Genomic DNA, 17,117 nt, shown 5'->3' with positions numbered 1-17,117 from the left:
CCCCACCGCCCACCCCATACCAAATTCGTGTTCTTAAAATGTTTAAAAAAATATTCTAAATTATTTACTTTTTGAAAGTAAGTTTGAAAATAGCAGATCTACATATTTTTCAAATAGCCGATAGACCTCGTTGCTTATATCTCTTGCAAAGTCTGGCAACACTGCTTGTAGTTCACCGCTTCTTCGTCGCACATTTGTAGTCCTATACCAACCGACCCCGAACATGTGAAACAGCAACACAAACCTCCCTGTGATTACAAAACCAACCTCTATGGACTTCTATGCAGATGTAGAATCGTAATAATAAGATATTTTATAATATGTATACAGTTAGTTAACCGTTTAGCTTTTGTTTGTATTGCTTCTTTGAGAAACATGCTGAAGAAGTGTGACAGAAACCTTGAAGGATCATGGTGCACAACTGTCCACGTTATCTCATCTTTTTTCAATACATTGGAACAAAATACAGGTACAATATTAAGCAAAACATTTGCATATTTGTTAACTAGAGAAACCTCTGCATTTTTTGGGGGTATTGTGGTTATAACTTATTAATAATAATAGTAACTTATGCTTGCAATTAATCTAGTGGTGTAAATTAACTAAATACATGTACTCAGTCTCAAGTACTGTACTTAATTACAATTTTGAGGTATATATATATATTTCTAAACTTTATTCAGTATTTACAAATGTCAGTACTCTACCCCAATACATCTCAAGAGGAAAATATTGTACTTTTACTCCACTACAATTTATATGAAAACTTGAGTTACTATGGTTACTTGTAGATTTTTATTATTATTACAACACACGCTATATATATTTCGGCCATTTGAAAACAGCAGATCTACAAGCTCACAGTGCGTTGCAGTTGTGAGGCTATTTTCAAAAGATTTGTTATACATTTTGAACTTGTGAAATTAGACATTCTGCACAATGAGTATACTTTTGGTACTTTAAGTATATTTTGATGCAGATACTTCTGTACTTTTACTCAAGTACATTTTGAGTACAGGACTTATACTTGTAACAGAGTATATCTTATCTACATTGCAGTATTGATACTTTTACTTCAGTAATACATGTGAGTACTTCTTCCATCACTGACTGGTATTATTTGTAGTGTTTATTATGCTTGTAATGCATCTCTCCTTTCAGAGGCGTGGTGAAGGTGCCTCCACAACAGCAGGAGGTGAAAGGAGTTCAGGATTACTTGGAGGTATTTAATCATCTATCCATGTCACTGTTTCTCTTTTCTCTGGCTGTATTTATGGTCTCATTGATCTTCAAATGATGTCTAACAGCAGCACACAGCAGGCCAGTAAATAAAAGCATTAGTGCCAGAGAAATTTTACCCCATTTTCTCCCCAATTTAGTCTTTACGCCGAATGCAAGAACGCTTGCCCCAAAACACGCTCGCCCCGGGTCAAATCCGGCGACCTCGGAACGGTCGCCACCAACGTTTTTTTTTAAATATATTTTTGGTCTTTTCTGCCTTTATTGATACTGTGTAGACAGTAGACTGACAGGAAATGGGGAGAGAAAGATGGGGAGCGACACACAGCAAAGGTCGTCGGCATCAGGATTCGAACCTGCGACACGCTGTCAGGCAGCCTAGGTCATTAGCAGCCTAGGTGCCCGGACCGCTACGCCAGCTGTCCAGACCAGGTCGGTAAAACGAATAGAAGAACCACTGGGGCGTGCAGAAAAATTGGGATTTGGGGCGAGTGTTCTGGTTACCTTTACGGCAAGACGTTTCGCCCTTGTGCGGCCAGACTCATATCCACATGGAAAAATAAATTGGTGCGAGTGTGTTGTTTTGGGGGCGAGCGGTCCGGTTACCCTTTCTCTGTCTCCTTGCAGGGTGCACTGAGGAAGCTGAAGCCCGTCACTCCAGCGTGTGTTTACATCTCCAGCAGGACAGACGCCGGCGTCCATGGCCTCTCCAACTCGGCACACTTTGACCTCCAGCGCAGGGACGACAAGCCCCCGTTCACCGAGGACGTCCTGGTCGGGGCCCTCAACTTCCACCTGATACCAGAGCAAATCCAGTGAGTCCCCTCTTTGTCCTCAGATTAGGGCTATCACTATTATTACATAATCGCCTAATCGCATAATTATTATTTTTCGGCTAATTCCCATTGGGGTCGCCACAGCGGATCATCAGTTTCCAGCAGTTTTCTGCGTCTTCCTCTGTGTCTCCTGCCACCTGCATGTCCTTCCTCTCTCACCGCATCCATGAACCTCCTCTTTGGCCTTCCTTTGCTTCTCCTCTTAACTGGCAGCTCCATCTTCAGCATCGTTCTCCCAATGTACCCTTCATCCCTCCTTAAGTGTCCTTAAGGGTCTTGATCAAGCAGCATTATTAATGTATTGTGCTTTTTAGCCACTGAATTGCTAATCACAAAAGTGGAGTATATACAGCTTAAGTTGAAGTAAGGATTGGTCTGAAAATAATCAGGGAACCCTGCACTTTTTGTCCCCATTCCTTCAGGAAAAAAGGTTATTAGGCCATTTGTTTCCTGAGACAGTGAGGGCCCTGAACTCAGTTCAGGACATGAACACAACTTAACTGTGTCCCCTGGTGGCGTTTTTATGCTCCAGACACATTCATTTTGTTGGAGTATTTTTTATCTCCGCCAGGCCGAAAGGCATGGCGAGAGTATGTTTTATTTTTTTATATGTTTATGCTGATGTGTATTTGTATTTCTTGTCTTGTCTACCCTGAGCAAACAAACATCAAGACAAATTCCATTCAATGTTTCATTGAAATGGTTATAAATTATTCAATCTTAAATCTCGGAAGACAGAAACCAACTGAGCATCTTTTCACGCAACTGGATTCTGTTTACACGGTCTTATTACAGTATACTGTATGATCAGAATCTGGTCAAGGCCTTTTGCTCACGAAGAGACAGGCGAGAAGAATAGTTGATGTCATTATAGCATCTGTGTTCCCTATTTTTATCGGTCTTTTGGGGGGAAAAAAAGAACACTTGAATTGAAACATTAAAAAATAGAACATTCATGAAAATCCTGGAGACCAGGGTGGTTAATGTGGTTTAAATGAACTAAGTAACAACACAATGATGTCAGTGCATGTGGTTGGTAGGCCACATGGCTACTTTGAATACTCCCTTTGAATATTTTGTGTGTAAGTGTGAGCGTGCGTGCACTGGTTTCATGGGGCAGGTGAAGTGTGTCACTTCATGTTGGGCTAAGCAGAGAATACAGATGCGGGTGCTTCCTCTTTACCGCCTGGGTGTCACACTCAATCTACTCCCTGGGAAACGTAACCTAGTTTCCTCAACACACACACACACACACACACACACACACACACACACACACACACACACACACACACACACACACACACACACACACACACACACACACACACATACACACACACACACACACGCAGATATTCATGCCAAGTGTAGCCAGAAAAGACATCTTTGATGTACATTGTACTGGCATGTTTTCATATCCATGTGCCTGCACAGTTGTTCTCTCACTCCCACACACACACACACACACACACACACACACACACACACACACACACGGGGGGTCCCCAGCTAAATGTGTGAAAATAGCATTTATACTTTGGTTATTCAAAAATAGCAGATATACAAGCTCATGAGCTTGTAGATCTGCTGCTTTTGCTATTTTTGAATTTGAATCCTGAAAAGTAACAGTTCTGAACATATGAGGTTTCCACCCGTCAGAGATGATATGTTATATACAGTACACCCCCCCTCCTCAATTCTACCACTAATAATAATCATTTATCATTTTTAAAATAGGACTGCGGTGTCAGTTGGTTCCAACCAGTTTGTTCCGGTTGGTTGTAAGGAGAAGCACGGCCAGGGGAACTTTTTTAGATTCTTCTTAGACACGTTTAGTTTTTTTGTCCCCATGTCAACACCCGAGTCCTTTGTCTTGCCATGCAGTCCACTTAGCACATGCTAAGTTCCTTTTTATGAATGATTTATTTAGACTGTTCTAGTATGGCACAACATGGCACATTTCCACTCAGTGCCAGCTTAACGGATGTGTTTTAGGTGCTGAAGCACAGGGCACCAACCTTGGGGGGCGAAATTTAGAAGCAGCTGCTGCTGAAGGAGCGCTAAAACGATGAAACGCGCCGGTGAAGCGTAATTTCTTCCTGTGCCGTACGAAATTGTCAGTATATTTACTCATAGTTTTAATCATCATGCCATGGTTTTTATTTAGCTTTTATTTAGTTTTCATCTGTGAAAAAAGATAGTCGACAAACATTTTTCGTCATAGTTTTAGTCGACAAAATTAACACTTCTGCAGACCAGTCTATACAGCTTTAATCTGCTATCTAATGCAGCGGTTCTCAAACCATGGGTCACGACCCAAAGTGGGGTTGCGGGAAGGTGCCTTTGGGGTTGCGCATTGGCAAACCAATTTTTTTGTTTTTTTTATCATCAAGAAACGGTAAAAAAAAGGAAAGTGAGGTTGTCGCGACCAACGTGAAGAGGGCGGCCACTAGACTCCTCATACATGGGGCGATGGGAAAAATGTTCCCTCATAATATGGGGTTGTGGTATTAAAAAAGTTTGAGAACCCCTGATCTAATGCACTCTTTAAACAGCGGGGACATTTCAGACTTTTCTCACTCCACCTAGAAGACAGCACTACGCCAACAATTTTGCCTGAGCCTGACTACACCTCGTTTTAAGACCCAATAACACACCCATGGGTGCACAGATGGGCGCAAGTAGCCTACATTTGGACGCTGGCTGGACATGCCATGACAATGACAGCTGCATCGGCTGTAAACCTGCAATGACACACGTGCGCCGTGCTTTGCCCCCAGGGTGTACGACATAAGTACACCCACCGCCTACACTCCATGTCTCGTTAAAAATATATAGAATCATTATCCTCTCTGAAGCAGGCCTATTGCATAACCCATGCCAATATGTGTGTGCATATGCATATGTCGGGTGGGAATCCTCATATGTCCAAAACTGTTACTTTTCAGGATGGATGGAGGGGAAAGGAACTGGTTGGAATAACGTGTTCCTTCCATGCGCTACGTCCTACTGGGGAAACTTCCCCCGGTCAGGTGATAAGAAGGCTTTTTAGCTCTCATGCATTGAAGGAGGCATGAGCTCGGCTCTTCATAGGCTGGCAGAGGGAGTGTAGCGCCCAGGATTACTTAGACAATTGGCACTGGGTGAAAAAGAATTGGCTCGCAAAATCGTGGGATAAAAATGTAGTAAAAAATATATATATTTAAAAAACTGAAAAAGTTGCAGATCCACAAGCTCAAAACGCGTCGCTTCGCGCCACGTTTCGAGCTTGCATATCTGCTATTTTTGATGCATCTCTGCGACGCTGTAGTATGATCAAGTAGGGCCATTAATTTGTGAAAAAAAAAAGTTAGAATATGGAGATAAGAGGTTTCTTTCAGCCCCACAGCGACGATATGCAGTTCTAGAGGAAATAGCCTATGTTAGCTCTGCTCCCAGTGGAATCACATCAAAAGACTCCCCGGTCTTTGCTTTCTATTGTGATGCTAATCATGTTTGTTTGAGCCCCTGGCTCTTCAGGCCCTCTGGCACTGACATTCACAGCCCTTTTATCATTATGACAATGGATATGCTTTTGTGAGTTTAAAGCTGTGAGGCTGACATTTAGGACAGTGACATTTGCTCTGTTTTTTTTTGCTTGTTGGCATCAAATAAATGGGGCTTTTAAAAAACTGTTCCCGTTTTTTGGGTTGTTCAATCCGAGGAAAAACATGGAAATAAAAACGAACAGTCATGAAAAACATGGAAATAAAACCAGTTAGCAACAATCAATTATGTTTTTATTTTATTTTTTTATACCCTGATAGCTCAGCTGATAGAGCACTTACTATGTCAAGGCTAAGTCCTTGGACCTAAGGCCCTGTACTGCAAGTCATTCCCTCATTCCCATCTCTCTCTCTCTCTCTCTCTCTCTCTCTCTCTCTCTCTCTCTCTCTCTCTCTCTCTCTCTCTCTCTCTCTCTCTCTCTCTCTCTCTCTCTCTCTCTCTCTCTCTCTCTCTCTCTCTCTCTCTCTCTCTCTCTCTCTCTCTCTCTCTCTCTCTCTCTCTCTCTCTCTCTCTCTCTCTCTCTCTCTCTCTCTCTCTCTCTCTCTCTCTCTCTCTCTCTCTCTCTCTCTCAATTTACGTTCATTTCACAGTAGCATTTCTCTCATGAAATTGGACACAGAGCTCATATGCTATTAAAAGTTATTTGGCTGACTTTTTAATCTCATTCACTGAAACCTAATATCTCAACACCCCTATACGCCCACGCCCTATACATACTATGTGCTTCGTTGTACAACAAATAGTGAAAAAATGGCCGGATCTACAACACAACACATTTGTGAGCTTGTAGATCTGCTATTTCTCCATCTTTTCTTCGGCCTATAATGACCCAAAATAGGGTCGCGATAGCTGTGTTTTCACTACAGTGCCAGAATTCTTCCAGCTAAATTGCATAACTTGCTGGAATGGCAATGGGAGAGACTGTTTTCACATGCCCACCTTGGCAGCAAAAGTTGTGGTATTGCCTGATAAGCAACCGTTTTCATTTGTTTATTTTCCAACGGTATAGTGCTTTATACTCGCGCGAGAGGTGACTGTAAGCACGCGAGATTGTAACTTTAATCCATCGAAAGAACAGAGAATAAGCGAAGCGAGACCGTTCATTTTCACGGGGACGCAGGGTTAGTTGGCAGTTAGTTCTGTTTCTAGCCTAAAATCTCACGTCCAAGACGACATCTTGAAATGTCAACATCGCTCGTTTCTTCTTTTTTTTTTTACGACCACATTAAATCATACAATCAAGACAGCTGTGTGTGCATCGACTGACGAGCTTCTCTTTTCATTCTGCCAGGATCACTCACGCCCACCGAGTGCCGGGTGACTTCCATGCCCGCTTCAAGGCCCTGTCCAGGACCTATGTCTACAGACTGGCCCAGGGCGTGTCCCACCGCTCTCTGCTTCCCCTCACCGAGCACAGTCTGTGCTGGCCGCTCCGCAACACGTGAGTTCCTTGTAGCTTAATACCCAATGGTGGAAAAAGTACTCAACTTTTTTTTTTTAGTATCAATACTGCAATGTAGAAAAACATTCGGATACAAGTAAAAGTCCGGTAATCAAAATGTACTTGAGTAAAACTACAAAAGTAATGGCATCAAAATATACTTAAAAAGTACCATAAGTAAAAGTACTCATTATGCAGAATGTCCCATTTCACAAGGTATCATAGTGCATCTTTAGAAAATAGCAGATCTACAAGCTCACAACGCGTCGCATCGCGACGCGTTGTGAGCTTGTAGATCTGCTATTTTCAAATAGCCAAAGTCTAAATAGGGCTGAAGGGCTTAATGCATGTTTTTTAAATTCAAATCTAAAAAGTAACTAGTAACTAAAATTTTCAAATAATTGCAATAGAGTAAAAGTATAATATTTGCCTCTACTCTGAGATGTAGTGGAGTAGGAGCACAAAGTATTGAAAATTGGACGCACATGCACGCAGGCATGCACGCACACACACACAGCCACACATAATAAGCTCATATGAAACCACAGCAATAGAGCAAAACAACACATGAATAATCCACAACGTTAACACAGAAGCGCCACACATGAGCCGCAAATTAGGGCCAGTCAAACAAAAAGGGCTTATCTGAGCCGTCATAGCAAATAAAAACAAACAAAGGCGAGAGAGTTGAGGGTGTGTATGTGTGTGTGTGTGTGTGTGTGTGTGTGTGTGTGTGTGTGTGTCTGCTGCTTAGTAGCTTAGGTGTTGTGAATGCGGAGGAGGATGTTCTTTTTTTTGTATCCGTGATAGGAGTTGGTGGTGGGGGGTGAAAAAGCACATTTCGAAAAGCAACACGCAGTTATGAGCGTATGAACCAAAAATATGAGATCTACAAGCTTGCGATGCTTTGTGAGCTTGTAGATCGCCTATTTCTCGGCAAGCTACGCCGGCGTACGTTGGCGTACAAATCTTGTGTGTGTGTGTGTGTGTGTGCTCTCTCACTGCTCTTCTTCTTTCCTCACTTTTTGGGGAAACTAGGCCAAGTTGAGCTGCAGGCTTAGACACACACACACACACACACACACACACACACACACACACACACACACACACACACACACAGCGCAGCACCCACGCATCATCATGCTACTCTCACTATGTTTCTGTCTCTCGCTCTCTCTTGCCCCTATACTGCACTTTGCTTTTTTTTGCTGTCACTCTCTCTCCCCCTTTCTTTTCTCCTCTCAAAACAGCTTCTTTCTCTCTCTCTCTCTCTCTCTCTCTCTCTCTCTCTCTCTCTCTCTCTCTCTCTCTCTCTCTCTCTCTCTCTCTCTCTCTCTCTCTCTCTCTCTCTCTCTCTCTCTCTCTCTCTCTCTCTCTCTCTCTCTCTCTCTCTCTCTCTCTCTCTCTCTCTCTCTCTCTCTCTCTCTCTCTCTCTCTCTCTCTCTCTCTCTCTCTCCCCATCCTGCTCTTTCCACCTCACTTCTCTCCCTCAACAGACTAGTATCAAACGTTATTTCTATCTGACTCATTGTGCCCTTCCAGGGCAAAATTATGTTTTACGTGTTTAATCTGGTCTTCAGTCTAAACTTCTCAAAAATAAATTTGACAAACAAATATACAGACCATACACATTTTCAAGACCCATTACATCATCATTTAGTCAGAAGATCATTCAAATCTGATATCAAACGTGTCCACAACAAAATGGTGGCTCTCGCAATGTCCACAAAGCTCTGAAGCCAATGAGAAGATAGGGTTGGGATCCGGAACCATAGGAAGCCGGAGGAACCGGATCCAACATTGAGAAACCGGAATCGGTTCCATCACAATTTGGAACCGTTTCAAAGGACCACCATAACAACTCTGAGAGTGTTAAGGAATCGGGCCGTTAAGAGGGAATCGTTAAGTTATCGGAATTGTAGAAATCACACCCAGTGTGAAGTGAGTGGTGCCTTTGATGAGATAATTCCGCGAAGCCAGTGTGTGTGTGTGCATGTCTTTAAGTGGCGCATGTGTTCCACTGTCTCCTGTTTGTGTTGAATTAGTGTAACTGGTTTGTGTTGCAATCAGCTGCAGTTGTTGAGGCCGTGCTCGGAACGGACACTTGAGGCCGTGCTCAGACGGACACGCAAACACACAAGGTCAAATGTAGGAGTGGTTGGCACCACTCAAAAATCATAAAGGATGAGGATCCCAACCCTAATGAGAGATGGGGAGATGTCATGGGGAGGACAACAAACAAAGTAAAGTAAAGTTCCTCCAAAAAGCATAGGGAACTCTGGTGTGCCAGTCTTAAATTATCCACACAAACACCTCTCAGCATCTCTCTCTCTATCACATCATACAGTATTTAACCCTTTGAGTCCGGAGAACGCATCTCTGTTATTTTAAGATTTCTTTGGCTATTCAAAAATAGCAGATCTACAAGCTCATAGCGCGGCACTGAGTGCCGCGCTATGAACTTGTAGATCTGCTATTTTTTGAATAATTGTGAACATTTGTGCAAATACATGTCATTTTGGGGGGTCCTTGACATGAAAAAAGTTTGAGAACCACTGATATTATAGCAACATCATTTTGTGTTTTGTTTTTAACTGTTAGGATTTAGAAGACATTTGTAGAATCCCCCAGAAGCAAAGATTTGAGTTACAAACGTTTGCCTTAAAAAAAATGTATTCAAGGATTTGCACACATTTTCACAGTTTTAATTTTCAAAAAATAGCAGATCTACAAGCTCATAGCGCGGCACTCGCGCTATGAGCTTGTAGATCTGCTATTTTTGAATAGCCAAAGAAACCTAAAAATGACACACAGATGACGCGTTCCCGGTCTTAATGGGTTAAGAAGCGACGGCAGTCGGAGGAGCGCCCTGGAGAGGCTGGCTCCAGCGTTGGCGGAGGTTGGCATGCTTCGCGGCACGCCGTCTCACGTGGCGCGACCCCTTCACAAGACGAGACCCAACCAAGCATCAGCAATTTACATAAGTTCAATGAATAAATTACTCAGCTCTTGATGGCAGGAACACTGAGACCTAGTTAGCTGTGTATATATCCTGACCTTTTCACTTCTGAAATACCTATTTTCTTTGAAACATTCACTCTTACAGTACTTCTAGGAATAATTAAAGATGAAAAGCCTGATATTAAACCACATGAACCCTAGCGTTCCTATACGGTTGATTTCTGAGGAAACCACTTGGGTTCCGTTTATTTTACTACGGTATGAAAATGTACTTGTAGAGACTTGAATCCAACTCGTTTTGACCCTTCTACACAAAATCTCTTCGCCTAGAATAGCCGATCTACAAGCTCACGTGTTGCAACGCAACCGTGGATGAATTATAGACCAGGCCAGTGCCCAGGGGCCCTTGACTACCAGTACCAGGGGCCCTTGGGCAATTTACTCAAATGTATATAGGGGATTTTTTTTATATAAAGATATACATTTGGGTCTTTTTTTGCCTTTATTGATAGGAAAGTAGGCTGACAAGAGATGGGGGGGGTGACACACAGCAAAGGTCGTCGGGATCGGGAGTCGAACTTGTGACACGCTGTCAAGCTGGATTATCAGCCTTTGTGGTATGCGTATGGACCGCTAGGCCAGCGGGCGCCCCCAAATGTATATAGGTTAACTCTGAAATACATACAAGACCCCTCCTATAGGCCTTAACAGGGCCCCCGGCCATCCTATAGGGCCCTTTTAGACTGTATATCCAGTAAACAGGTCTCTACAGGTGCTTTTTCTGACCCACAAATGCCTTACAATCAAGGTTATTATAGTTAACGAAAACGAACGAAATAACAAAAACTAAAGGTGAAAAAACATTTCAGTTAACTAAACTAAATAAAAACTAAAAGAAAAGAGAAAAACGATAACTAACTGAAACTGTATTGTGTGTTTACAAAACTAACTGAAATTATAGTCAAAATACCCTTAGTTTTCGTTTTAATAAGCCTTTTGGATTGAAATTAATTTTATTCATTTCCCCACCAGTTTCACTGCAGTTTGCGCGACCGTGGGTACTCTGACTGAGTTCGCCCCAAAACACAGTCGCCCCAGGGCAAATCCGGCGTTATTCCCCTGCTATGGTACGGGGGAGAAATGGGGGCGAGCGTGCTTTGGGGCGAGACTTCCGGTTGCCGTTGTTGTTGACTTTCGGCACCGTGAGCAGAGCAGAGCAGCACGTTACTTTGGCATAATGGCGTCGGCAAAACAAGTTGGGAGAAAGAGGCAGAGTCCCATATGGGATTTATTTGAATACAACAACGAGAAAGACTGTGTATTTTGTGGGCTTGTGTGTCTTGTGGAGAACTATTGCATTCCAGCCAGCACGCCAATGTAGTTCCCATATGGTTTCAAGGTGGGCTAAACCATATGGAGCCCATGTCGGCAATGTCAGCGGGATCCACTTGAGTCCCAACTGGGATGCCCTTGTGGGATATACGTGTCTTCTACCTGGGCCTTAGGTGGGCCTCAACTAGGCAAGTTTATGTGGGACCGAGGCGGGTCCTAACTGGGTTTGCCCATGCGGGCTTTAAGTGGGTTCTACCTGGGCCCTAGGTGTACCCCAACCAACCATAGTGCAGTAGCCATCGCTCCAAATGTTGTGAAGTCAGGGCTATCAATACTGCACATTGGGGGAGGAGGAGGGGCGCAGGGCAATACTCAATACCATCAACATTCTTAGCGATCCCACATTGTTTCTTCAGGAACAGCACTTTCTAGTTATAATGTATTTTTCTTTGCAGTTACATATTGGATGATAATATTGTAAGATACAAAATGTGTTACTGAAATATAGTATGGAATTAAATGTACCGTATTTCCCAACTGAAATGATTGAAATCTAAATGATTGAATTAAACACATCATAGCAGATCCTTTGACGTCACAGTTTTATTTAAAGTTAAATGAATGGATGATTAATGGTTGAAACAAACAGTTTGCATCAATTCAGGACATGCTATTAAAGTGAACTGACTGAAAAATCATAAAGTTGCAACATTCTAAAGTTTTTACCAACTTGTCTGGCTGATAGAATAGATGTTGGCATCTCTGACTGGATTACTGCATTTAGTTCAATCTGATAGAAAACAGAATATATAACTGATAATGTTTTCAGAAATCAAAGATGTACTGTACTGTTATAAAATACACACAGATAATAGAATTTCTGCTTCTATGTTTGACGGCAACTAGTCCTTCATACTTTTAGCTACAAACTACGTTCCAACTCTACAATGTTCGGCCTACTTAGGACATGTCGGGTACCATTTGAATTTTTGAAATAATTAGTACTTTTAGAGATATTTCACTTTTAATTGCCAAAAAAATCCCATTCATTTCAAAGGGGAAATTCATACGTTTAGCTAGATCTCCGTTCTGACTCTACAAAGTTTGGCCTACTTAGGACATATCGGCTACCATTTGATTTTTTGAAATAAGTAGCGCTTTTAGAGATATTTCACTTTTAATTGCATAACAAATCCCTTTTATTTCAATGGGGAAATGCCATTTAGCTACAGTGGAGCATAGCAACTGCTTGTTAGACCCTAGCAACACCATATTAGAGCCTAGCAATCACATATTATACCCTAGCAACCGCCTATTAGACCCTAGCTACCTAACTTGTCTGCATGATAGAATAGATGTTGGCATCTCTGACTGGATTACTGCATTTAGTTCAATCTGATAGAAAACAGAATATATAACTGATAATGTTTTCAGAAATTAAAGATGTACTATTATAAAATACACACAGATAATAGAATGTCTGCTTCTATGTCTTTGTGGCACCGCGACCCATGATGGACTTCTTAGTGTTTCTCTCAGGTTGCAAAAGCATTATATAACACTTTGGTCCAAACAGTACCACCAAAAGGCCAAAACTAGATGCTAAAATAGCAAATACCTCCACTACATCTGCATATTTGCCTGGAGAGCTGATATATGCTGGGATGAAGGCTATCCATACGGCACAGAAGATCAACATACTGAAAGTGATTAACTTGGCTTCATTAAAGTTGTCTGGAAGATTCCTTGCCATGAATGCTAAGACGAAGCTGAGGAGTGCCAGTAAACCAATATAACCTAGTAACACTGCAAAACCAACTGTTGATCCGACTTCACACTCATAGACAACCCTATCAGTGTGGTATTGTGTGTTTTTATGAGGAGTTGGTGAGGCAGACACAAGCCAGGTTGTGCAGATTATTGCCTGGATGGAAGTAAGAACCAGAACTGTTCCTCTCTGCTGCATGGCACCAAACCACTTCATAATGTCTGCGCCCCCAGGCTTGGAGGCCCTGAACACAGCCAACACCACCATAGTCTTTACCAGGATACAGGAGACACACAGCACAAAGCTGATCCCAAATATTGCATGCCTCAGCTGACAAGTCCAGAGTCTGGGACGGCCAATGAACAGAAGGGAACACAGGAAGCACAGTTTGAGTGACAGCAAAAGTTGGAAGCTGAGTTCTGAGTTGTTGGCGCGTACCATGGGTGTGTCTCTATGATAGATGAAGATTCCCATGACAATGGCACTGATAAGTGTGCCTAGCAACGAGATGGTTGTCAAGGAGATACCCAGGGCCTCATGGTAGGAGAGGAACTCAATGCGCTTAGGGACACAGTGGTCACGCTGGGGATTGGACCAGAGTTCCTCTGGACAACTGGTGCACTCTGTAGAGTCTAACAAAAAGATGGCATTAATGGGACAGACAAGTAAAGTATCATACTAAAGATAACCTACATTGCTTCATCCTACAATATCCTACTATAATACTATCCTACTGTAATTGTGGAAATGTCTGTCTGTCTGTCTGTCTGTCTGTCTGTCTGTCTGTCTTCATCCATTTATCTCCTCATTGAGTCGATCTGAACTTGCACATGGGCTTTGACTGAATAGGGCGGCTATGGTTTGAGCCCATTGTTGCAGCCAGCACCACTGTGAAGAACTTTGTTTATCTATAATGATGAAACTAAGAGAGATGACAGCGAAAGAAGAGACTAGCGGAGATGGCAATAGTTTTGTGTCAACGTAGATTGGGATCAATTCGCTTTGCAGGTTGCAGTTCCGGTCTAGAGTGGATACGGAAATGGCTTCTGTGTTTCCATGTAAACTGCTCAAAAAAAGTTTGGAAACTTAACTTCGGTCAATTATATCTCCCCTTTAATAATACCAATTGGTATTGTGTTTTATATAATTTTTATCGTTCATTACAGTATTCACCTTTACAAGGAGGTACAGCTTGTAAGGATCGGGCATTCGTGAAATGAGCAACACAGCTAAACGTCTGGGTAGTGCCTCCAAAAAAAACCCAAATATGCTTCTGTTGGTAATCGCTCTTGTTTTGAGCGACCTGCCAGCACACACCTGCTGAGAGGTGTGTGCCAGTAGTCACAGGTGAGTGACTGGCACCTGAACATGGGTTCTGCAACTTTGTTGAGTTGGAGTGTGTATGCTCCAAGCAGTAACACTTCCCCCATGGAAAGATGCCACTTTGTCCCTTCAGAATAAGGCCCATGCAATAGGGCAAGTGAAGCTGGTGTTCCGTTACACAGATTACGCATTATTTGATGTCAGTCCTGGTACCATTTACAGGCAGGTGTGTGCCAGTCACAGGTGTGTGACTGGCACCTGAGCATGGGCCCTGCAACTTTGGTTCCGTTGTGCAAATCTTGCCTGGAAATCTATGGTTCCTCAGTGAAGCAAGGGGTCTTGGGTTGTTGTCTTCCTTGTTGACTTCACCAGTCTCACAGAACTTGGTCCTAAGTTTGCAAATGGTACCAGGGCTGACACCAAATAATGCTGTCACTCTGCATAACGGAACACCAGCTTCACTTGCCCTATTGCACAGGCCTCATCCTGAAGGGACAAACGTGGCATCTTTCCATGGGGGCAGTGTTACTGCTTGGAGCATACACACTCCAACTCAACAAAGTTGCAGAACCCATGCTCAGGTGCCAGTCACTCACCTGTGACCAGCACACACCTCTCAGCAGGTGTGTGCTGGCAGGTCGCTCAAAACAAGAGCGATTACCAACAGAAGCATATTGGGGGATTTTGGCAATTCTTTGCCAGGTGCTACACGTTTTGCTGTGTTTCTCATTCCACGAATGCCCAATTGGTATTATTAAAGTAGAGATATAATTGACCGAAGTTAAGTTTCCAAACTTTTTTTGAGCAGTTTGTGTTCGTGGAAAATACTGGATATAGTAGGAGGGCTCTAGATAGGATCTGTGTTCTGAACAGTAAATAGAAACCAGGCTTTCCAACATTACTGTTGATGTAAGGTTAGTGGCAACAGCTTCATACTGTGGGTAAAGGGTGGAATTTAGCCTAGGGGGGAACATTTAGCCCGGGGAAACCTTAATATATCTCTCTCTCTCTCTCTCTCTCTCTCTCTCTCTCTCTCTCTCTCTCTCTCTCTCTCTCTCTCTCTCTCTCTCTCTCTCTCTCTCTCTCTCTCTCTCTCTCTCTCTCTCTCTCTCTCTCTCTCTCTCTCTCTCTCTCTCTCTCTCTCTCTCTCTCTCTCCCCCCCCCCCCCCCCCCCCCCAGTGTGAAGTGGGCGGTGTGTGGTCATCACAACATGACTCACTTAAAAAAAGGATAGGTGACTTTTTTTAAGTCCATACTGCTATTCATAGGGCTGCACATGTGTCATGCGTTTCGCTAGCCAATCACAGTCCTGAATTTGCAAAGTCAGCCAATCACATTACAGCTAGTGGTGATGACACTAGCTGTAATGTGATTGGCTGACTTTGCAAAAGTATAGATTTGCATTGACTGTGGAAGGGTTAGGGTTGTAGACTGCGTTGTAGACTATTGGCCAATCACGGTGCAGGATTGTAAGTAGTGAACTTATTCATGAATAAGCCATTTATATACATCTGTAAATGATTATTAAATCATTTGTAATGACCCATTATAAAGCATTTATAAATGTTTATAAGCAGTTTGTAGACTATTAACAAATCATTAACAACCTGTTTGTTGACATTTGTAAATTATTACTAAAACCTTTATAACTATTGTAACAAATCATTTATAAGGTATTAGTAAGTTGTAAAACTATTCATGGATAAGCCATGTATAATACATCTGTAAATGATTATTAAATCATTTGTAACTGATGTTATATAATATATACAAGCTATTTGTAGATAAAGAACTACTCATAGACAAACTACTTATATACATTGGTTAATGGTTATTAAATAATTTATAATAACATTGTAGAACATTTAAGAATCATTTAACCATTATTTAAAACCATTATTTTTTACTCAAGTTTGTTCATCATTAAATAATGTCATTTAAATTGTAGGAAATCGTTTGTAAATCATTTATAAAGTGGTATAAATTGAGTTTTTTCGTGGTTTACAGGACATCTCCTTAAACATGTATTAAGACTTCATAAATCATGTGTTAAATCTTTGTTCTAGCCCAAGGCATGAACAACAAATAATTTCTAAGCAATTATTACATATTTTCTAAATGTACAAATTAAACATTTAAAAATGATCTGCAGATCATTATTTCCACATGATCAATTTTACTTGACGGTAATTTGGGAAATGTGTTTGTTCATTTTTAACATATGTACTGTACTAAATCCTTAGTACTGTACATGTTATTATGTGCCCTATAGTAAAGTGAAGACAGTTCATCATTTACAACTGTCTGTTAATGTGTTTGTTCATCCTATAATACATTTCTAAACCCAAAACCCCCCAAAAAAACCTGCCACTGTGTGGGACTAAACACAAAAACAACATATCAATGTCACTAACAAGACACGCCACAACGTGCAGAATTACTACGCGCAGTCTGTAGGCCACTTCATACTGCTCAGCACACATCTGCCCCCTCGCAGCATAATTAATTGCAGCCAACACAAACTCACAACATTACAGTCGGCCATGTTGTTCCTTAGCGTCATCGCCGACCACCGCCCAACGAGACCCAAGTGAGGTCAGACAACACACTCCATATTTGGGCATAGCTCCATTGGGAACATCTCCTATTATGGCTTTATATATTA

General features: G+C 42.1%; 1 protein-coding gene across 2 annotated transcripts in view; it reads left to right on the top strand.

Moving 5' to 3' along the window:
- Positions 1–223: 223 nt before the first annotated feature.
- The window catches only part of pusl1 (pseudouridine synthase like 1), a 39,560-nt gene continuing 22,666 nt past the window's right edge, over positions 224–17,117 (top strand). For both annotated transcript variants that reach the window (XM_084061256.1, XM_084061255.1), the window contains exons 1-4: positions 224–469; positions 1,162–1,222; positions 1,867–2,054; positions 6,916–7,065. In XM_084061256.1, coding sequence (XP_083917382.1) covers positions 411–469; positions 1,162–1,222; positions 1,867–2,054; positions 6,916–7,065 — 458 coding nt within the window. In that variant the 5' untranslated portion in view covers positions 224–410. The remainder of the gene's footprint in view (positions 470–1,161; positions 1,223–1,866; positions 2,055–6,915; positions 7,066–17,117) is intronic.

Source organism: Gymnoscopelus microlampas (assembly GCF_963454915.1).
Source record: "Gymnoscopelus microlampas genome assembly, chromosome: 7".
NCBI classification, from domain to species: Eukaryota; Metazoa; Chordata; class Actinopteri; order Myctophiformes; family Myctophidae; genus Gymnoscopelus; species Gymnoscopelus microlampas.
The sequence above is the reverse complement of the archived record's forward strand: the minus strand, read 5'-3'. Positions and strand labels throughout refer to the sequence as shown.